Source organism: Pinus tabuliformis, chromosome 6, assembly GCF_031772625.1.
Source record: "Pinus tabuliformis cultivar Carrire ecotype Pingquan chromosome 6, CPIR1, whole genome shotgun sequence".
NCBI classification, from domain to species: Eukaryota; Viridiplantae; Streptophyta; class Pinopsida; order Pinales; family Pinaceae; genus Pinus; species Pinus tabuliformis.
This window is the reverse complement of record NC_142292.1, coordinates 1,092,327,775-1,092,335,670: the sequence shown is the minus strand read 5'-3', so window position 1 is coordinate 1,092,335,670 and position 7,896 is coordinate 1,092,327,775. Positions and strand designations below refer to the sequence as shown.

General features: G+C 38.1%; 1 protein-coding gene across 1 annotated transcript; it reads left to right on the top strand.

Moving 5' to 3' along the window:
• The first annotated feature begins 2,560 nt into the window (after positions 1 to 2,560).
• On the top strand, positions 2,561 to 7,240 carry LOC149262718 (uncharacterized). The gene is made up of 3 exons (XM_089386132.1): positions 2,561 to 2,906; positions 2,998 to 3,208; positions 3,361 to 7,240. The coding sequence occupies exons 1-3, from the start codon at positions 2,811 to 2,813 to the stop codon at positions 6,987 to 6,989; spliced, it is 3,936 nt and encodes a 1,311-aa protein (XP_089242258.1). The 5' UTR covers positions 2,561 to 2,810; the 3' UTR covers positions 6,990 to 7,240.
• The last annotated feature ends 656 nt before the right edge of the window (positions 7,241 to 7,896 follow it).

Below are 7,896 nucleotides of genomic sequence, written 5' to 3'. Positions count from 1 at the left end.
ATAATAAACCAATACCAAGGGCCCAAAAACCTGGGGTCAACACTTCTGACGAGATACCATGGTCCAAAACCATAGGTTCAAATTCCAAGGACTAACAACCATGGACCAAAAATAAGTTTCCCATCATGTACGCGCTTTTCTGTGCATAAAAGTGCGTGTATACGCATACGCGACTTCTGAACGTATAACCCGCGTGTATACGCGTCTTCAGCAAGGTGAACCTGCGTATACAAGATTTCCTTCATTCTGAGTGTCTGAATTGAGATTTGTCACCAAAGAGAGTTGCCATCAAGAACAACACCTGTACCATAGCGCCACTCCTATGCCAAAATGCCAACAGAAACACTGAACATTGAAAATTGCAAAGATGTTTTCTTTATAATAAGGTTCAGGTTTTATAATTTTTTAAAAATTTCAAGATAGAATTCACCTAAACTGAAATCAACAGAAATCTAAAATTTACTGAGATATAGTTATCTATTAAGTTTGATATTCCCATATTGACTGGTTTTGTTAGGAATCAAACACAAGCAGGTACATGGCAATCACAAGAACTTATTATAGAGAAGCTCTAGGGTCACTAATAGTGTACGATATCTCCACATGGTACTCGTTTGAGCACGTACCTTGGTGGCTTAAAGCGCTGAGAATGCATGCAAACAATAACATTGTGATCATGCTTGTTGGCAATAAATTTGATTTAGGGAACTTGAGGGAAGTCCCAGCATAGGATGTTAAACAATATGCAGAGAATAAGGGCTTCTTTTTTCTTGAGACTTTAGCTCTTGATGCCACCAATGTTGAGAATGCATTTCTCATTGTTCTCCGTGAGGTCTACAAGGTGGTGAGTAAAAAGTACTTCACCGCAAGCCAAGATGATGGGCCTAGGCTCAGGTGCATTATGTCAGGAAGAACACTGGCTTTAACTCCATATGATGATAATAAGGCTAATAGGGTAGGATCTTGTTATTCATAGTGATATTCATTTTCATAATTGGGCCTATGGCCATTTAGATTCAAGAGGAGAGGCCGACATTGGATGTATATGAAGTATAATACAAGATCGAGGGTTATTGATCCATGGCCTATAATATTCACTTTATTGTAAAGATATTCCTTTTTTTTTTTAATTAATTGTTCTTTCACGGTAAAATGTCATACCAAATCTACTTTTTCAGTTAAATTCAAGTTACAATTTAATATAAAAGTTGAAAGAAAAAAAAATAAAAGCAATAATTCTTATAAATGACAAGGAGTCAGGAGTTGATTTATGCAACTGCAATTGCTCTTTATTGTTTTTAGTAGTATTTACAATTGATTCACTGCATATTTACGTCTAGATTTCAAAAGCTTGAGCATAAGTTGTTTTAGATTTTTCTATTAAGTAGAATGCCATACTTAATGAAGGTCCCCCCATTTAAATGGTAAACTTTTCATTTATATCCATGTAAGCCTATTGTGGTATATGTATATCAAACTAAGTTGTTGCAAGAGCCTTAACAAAAGGTGTATGGAGCCAGAGCGTTGGTCTTGAGAAAGAGTTCAGTGAGTGATATTTCCACAAAACCTAATTCCATAGGTATACATCCATCTAACTTGTATTTATTCAAACTAATGACGATCACAGTGCTTAGATTACCTAAATATACTTGATCATTATATTATGTTTCAATGAAGAAAAATAAACTACTATGTTCATGATCAACCATAATATGAACATAATCAACCATGTTCAAACATAATCATTAAATTTATCTATAATCAATCTTAAGATATTGTAACTTGATATATAGCGCCAAAGTTTCCTTCGATATTTCCGCACTCCCCGTGATAGCGTACGATGGTGCAATTGCTAATTATATGTGTTTTCATAAAATCAAAAAAGAAAAAGAAGAGAAGAAGAGTAGATTAAATTTCAAAGATATGAGGAAGCCATTAATTAATGTGATAACAGCCCACACGAACATTTCTCGGCAACAGTTAATACGAAGGTTTTATTTTCGTAAATTGAGACTTATCAGGGAAGTATGGAGTTTGGAGGCGCAGCAATTATGGAGAGGCCATTACTGTGATATCTTGGGAGGCGCAGCAATTAATGAAAAGCCATATCTTGGGAGGCGTAGCAAGTACGAAGAAGCCATTACTGTTATAATATAAACGAAGATCTCCATAAATACTTCAAACTTGGGGAATACGAACATTAATGGTCATAAATACTTCGGTGGCTGCGCAAGAAAATGAATACGAACATTAATGGTCATAAATACTTCGATGGTTCCGCAAGAAAACGAATGACTGGCATGCCAATTAACAGAAAATGCCGAGCCCATTGTTAGATTACTGGCTTGTCAAAAGCTAACAGTAGTAAATAACTTGATTGCGATCAATCAAATTATTCATTTATTAATTATGAACATATACAGACTCCCAATGCCAGTTGCTTGTTGCCTTGCGGAGCCACCGAGGTATTTATGACAATATTGGTGTTCGTATTCCCCAAATTTGACCTGATCTGACCTGACAAATCGTTTCGTTCAGCTTTGAGTTTATTTTATTCCTGCCAATTTAGAGCTTCACGTGAAATTCCCTCCTGTGAGCGAGGGTTAGTTTGGCCGTTCTACAGACGGAGTCGTGATTTACTGTGTTGTAATTGAAGTTTAGTGTATCTGGGGATTTAGTATGTTTGGGGAATTTTACAGTGGAGGGGACGTTTAGTATGTTTGGGGATTTTTACAGTGGAGGGGACGTTTAGTATGTTTGGGGATTTTTACAGGAGTTGGAATTAAAGTTGTCTGTGTTTGGAGATATTTATGGCGACCCCCAAGGAACACATTGAAAAGATCAAGGAACAATTATCTGATGAATTATACAGCAAGGATGTGCGTCTTCTTATGGATCTCATCCAGGTAATTAACGAGTTTCAAAGTTCTAGTCGTTCTTAATTTTATATGTTTTCTCTGTTTTCACGGTACGATTAGAGTTTTGATTTGGGTGCAGAATGCGGAGGATAATGACTATGCACCAGATGTGCAACCTTCGTTGGAGTTCGTCTTTACAACGGAAGATGTTGCTGGCGTGGGAGCTCCTGCGACATTGCTGGTTTTTAACAATGAAAAGGGATTCCAGAAACAGAATATTGATTCCATATGCAGCGTGGGACGATCTACCAAAACGAATGACAGGGGAGGTGGTTATATTGGAGAAAAAGGTATTAAACATATGTTTCAGTCACTCTGTTCCTGCAATGAAATAGACACCTGCCTTGTTTCTAAATTAGACATCAGTGCAATTAGATGATTGTGTGATTTTTATCTTTTATTTTTTCGTTTTTGAAAGGAAAATTATTGTTTTGCATTTCAGGTATTGGATTTAAGAGCGTTTTCTTGGTCACAAGTCAGCCTTGCATTTTCAGTAATGGATATAAGATCAGATTCAATGAAATCCCTCCATCTGATGTTAATATTGGATATATTATCCCCGAATGGATAGAAGATAAGCCGTGCATTGCACAACTCGAAGAAATTTATGGTTGCCAACTTCCCAATACTGTTATAGTTCTACCCCTACGCCCTGAGAAGGTTGAAGCTGTAAAGCAACAGCTCTCGAGTATTCATCCTGAAGTTCTCTTGTTTATGTCTAAGATAAAGAAGCTCTCAGTTCGTGAGCTGAAACACGGCGATCTTAACAGAACTTATAAAATCTCTGTTTTTCGAGAAAATTACATTCGAAGGTCTGGGACCAATGACACCGAATCCTTCGTTCTCCATTTGGTAGCAGAAGAAGATCAATTTTTGATGAGACAACGCAGTTATTACATGTGGAGGCAATGGTTTCCCGTGAAAAATGAGTATCGGGTTGAGCAGAGGAAAGATGTTGCAAAATGGGCCATTACATTAGCTTTTCCATTGGGCAAACGCTTTACAGGGAAAAATATGATAGCTGCGGGTATCTATGCCTTACATCCCACCGAAATGGTCACTGGATTTCCATTTATTATACAAGCAGACTTTCTACTGGTTTCATCCAGAGAAAGCATCATTTTCAATAACAATTGGAACCAGGGAATCCTTCACTGTATCCCGTTGGCATTTTGTTCAGCATTCCGTGCTCTGATAAGTGCTAAGTCGCCCTTATCTTCAAAAGTTGGGGTTTTTGGGTACCTTCCATGTGATATTCCTTGCTATCCGCAGCTAACACAAGTCAGAGATGCCATTCAGGCACAACTAAAAGCAGAGGATGTGATTTTATGCGACGTCAGCTTTGGGGGTAAAATTTTATGTAAGCCAACAGAAGCTCGGACCGTACTCCCAGCGTTTAAACACATTCTGGAGAGAGCAAGTAAACAAGGTCAGCAAAGCGAACAAGCCCATCTGTTTTGTCGTAATGTACACATAGTCCATCCTTCCCTTGATAAAGAAGAGTTTCATAATAGTTTAAACTTCTTGGGCGTAGTTCACGTCTCTTATAATTGGTATGCTCCCTGTATTCGGTCGTCTGGTTGGTTGCAAGGCTTTCCCGAAGATTTGTATGTTGAACTTCTTTGTTTTATTGCTGAAAATTGGGAGGGACTTTCAAGTCACCTGCAAGACGCTCCTTTGTTGAAGTATACAAGTTCCTCCAAAACCACAGATTTGGCTAGTGTATTAGATGCTGCAGGCCAAACCAGAATTCATCTCTCGTCGAAGGAATCGCATATATCATGGCTTACAAAATGGTCCGGAGAACTTGCAAGTGCCGTCGAATATTACTTAATGCCCGAATCTACTCAGAAAGCAATTACAAATCTGGATCCCAAGGAAAGTAAGAAACTGTGTGAGTGGTTGAAACAGCATCCTGAAATTACAGAACTTTCTACGTTAAAGTTTGCTGAGCAGCTACTGGATGCTGTATCAAAATCGAAAGACAGTCAGCTTGCTATCACCACTGCACATTTTTTGCACTATTCATATACAAATAACAAAATCTCGTACAAACAGCTTGTCAGCCTTTGCAAGAATATTCCCCTGGTTGTTGAAGATGGGTATCTAATGAGGGAACGACGGTCGCGAAAGTTTCTCGTGCCTGCATCAACGGGTAACTGGGCCAAGTTAATGGGGAGTAATCCCTGGACTCTGGATTTTGAAACACTTTCTGAAGATTACCTTAAACTACCACCTTGTGCAGAAGATTTGATGTATTCGGGCAATGATTTGGTTTCTGAAGATTCCATTATGCTCCCACCTTGTGGAAGAGGTTCGATGTATTCAGATATTGATTTGGTTACATTTTTTAGAAGAGACCTCGATGTTGTAGATATTCCGGAGCTATTTCCTCCGAATGCCAAGCTTCCTGCTGTTTCCTATGCTTTGACAAAGGAGAATGCATTTCTTCTGTTAGAGTGGATCCGATATTTGAAAAAAAAACGCAAGCTGCCTGATGCTTTTCTACGTAGTATTTCGGAAGGCAGATGGCTAGCAACATCCAGAGGCTTCGAATCTCCAGCCAGGTCTTTCCTCTTTGATTCCAAGGGGAGATCTTCTCCCCTTGAATATGATGATATTCCTTTTATTGATGAGGACTACTATGGAGAAACTATTCATGAATTCAAGGACACTCTTAAAAAGGTGGGAGTGGTCACTGAATTTGGAAAAGGATGTGACATAATTGTGGGTCATCATATTCGAAAGCATAAAGATTTTAACGCGATAAAAAGGCTGTATAAGTATCTACAGGCTTCAAAATGGAAGCTTCACGAGAGCAAACTGTTAATAATTTGGATTCCAAATGATGGTTGGCATGATGCAAGTTCATGTGTTGTGTATGATGTGGATGGCATTTTCAAATCAAGGCTAAAGGTGTTGGAAGGCTGGTATGATGAGCCATCGCTACTTGATTTCTTCTCGAAATCTCTGGGTGTGCCTAGACATCCACGAATGGAAGACTACTGCTCCCTGTGGCGGGAATGGGTAGCGAATTCCAGACATCGTATATTGGAATCAGAATGTTGTTTGGTGTGGAAGCATATTGTACAAAACTGGTCATGTTCCTCCTTTCGTATAAAGCAATATCTTGAAACCGACGGCGTCTGTAAAGTGCCAGTATGCCCAGATAATGGAGATATTGGTGTTTGTATCAAAGACAAAGCATTTGTCCCTGATGACTTGCGGTTGAAAGAATTGTTCAAAGAATATTCAGGAAGATTAAATTTTACTTGGCAGCCGAATCCCTGTAATCCTGAAATACCTTTGGATGTGTTGTTTTCAATTTATAATAATCTTGGAGTTAAAAATCTATCACAAGCGGTGAGAAGAATAGAGATCTCTGCTCCAGAGAATATGATGCCTTGGGAAAAGCTGACACCAGGGGAGGGGATATTAGGGATGGGATTGTACAAAATACTTATTGCATATCTTGCAAAGCCTGCCTTCAAAATTCCAGCTCATAAGAGACATCAGCTTGTGAAAGGGCTTCTGGATTGTCCAGTCTATGGAGTGAATGAACCACTCGTGATGCAATATTCTCTGTTGTTGGCGAGAGAAACTGGTGAAGCGGAGAATATTCAAGTGAACACAACGAGAATGGTGCGATGGGAAAAGGAAAAGAAGCGGTTACTGGTACAAACACCTGATCCTCACAATAAAAAGGAAATGATGTTGTTTGCCACTACTTTTGCTGAGGTGGTCTCCGATGGTCTGTTAGTAGAATTTCCTGATTTAGTGGCAAGACTATGTCAGATAATTAAAGATGGTTGTTTTGTAAATTTCGACTTGGAAGCAGTGGATGTCATGCTTCAGTGTATGAATTTTCAGTTGTTTATGGAGGACGAGCGCTTCCTTTCTTCTGTATTCCTGAAAAAGGAGGTTTCTGGCTCAGAATCATCTACATCTGCATGGTGGGTTGGTGACGCGATTACATCGCGCAAGAGGAAGGGTGGGCGCCGAGGAAGGGCAATCTCCAATGACTATGAAGCTGGCAAGGTATTCAGCATTCAGCGGCAGAAGGTCGTTTGACCCTTCAAGTTAAAGGATAACCCCTGTAATGTGAAAAGTGCTGGTCAACCATCTAATCAATGCATTGGAAATCAGATGAGTTAGACATTGTTAATGCTTTCATGTTTTGCCAACTACTGAAAACAGTGGGCCTGTTCCATTGCCGTGGAAATGAAGAAGCTGTTTTATTGACACATGAAAAAACCAAAATAGTTTTGACTGGAAACCGCTATGAAAGCGTGTTATATGGATAGATAGCAGCACTAGCAGGCTCTTTCATAGGCTTATTATCAATATTCTGTATCTTGTTTTTTAATTAGTATCGTTGTTGATTTTTGCTATCTCTGGGGGATGTTTTGACTTTATCAATTTTCTGTATCTTGTTTCAGAATCATTATCGTTGTTGTTCTTGCTTTTTCTTGATGTAAGTCGCTAATGTATTTGTATGTACAAGCAATCATAACTAGATATTGCTTTTTCTTTGACGTTTTTGGTCTCATCACATTATGCATTATCAATAGGATTTGTTTTTCTAAGATACATACAAATATATAATTAAAAAAATTATCAATAATGTATGGTTTGGATGGTTGGGAAGGTTTAATAATAATCTCTTTATCTAAGTTTCAGTCTCATGACATAAATATATTGAATAATTAAAAAAAAATTCTATATACAACTATAGCTATACCACACTTGGTCAAAATTAAAAAAGATATATAACAAAATCATAATAAACACATAATTGCTTTTATCTCATTTTCAGTTTAGATCAAAACCTTAAATGTCCATGGACTATTTTTCCATGGACTATTTGGAAAAATAGTGAAGCCAAAGACCTTTCCATTCTCTAAATGAATGGCAGCTTGTTACTCTTTAACCAAACATAATGACTTTTTGGAGTATGTCTTTTTTATTCATCTCAAAA

What these genes read in the sequence shown, in the direction of transcription:
- LOC149262718 (XM_089386132.1), top strand. Translation starts at nt 2,811, where the DNA reads ATGGCGACCCCCAAGGAACACATTGAAAAGATCAAGGAACAATTATCT. An exon ending in TTCTTATGGATCTCATCCAG is followed by an intron (nt 2,907 to 2,997) that starts GTAATTAACGAG and finishes ATTTGGGTGCAG; the next exon opens with AATGCGGAGGATAATGACTA. An exon ending in TGGTTATATTGGAGAAAAAG is followed by an intron (nt 3,209 to 3,360) that starts GTATTAAACATA and finishes TTTGCATTTCAG; the next exon opens with GTATTGGATTTAAGAGCGTT.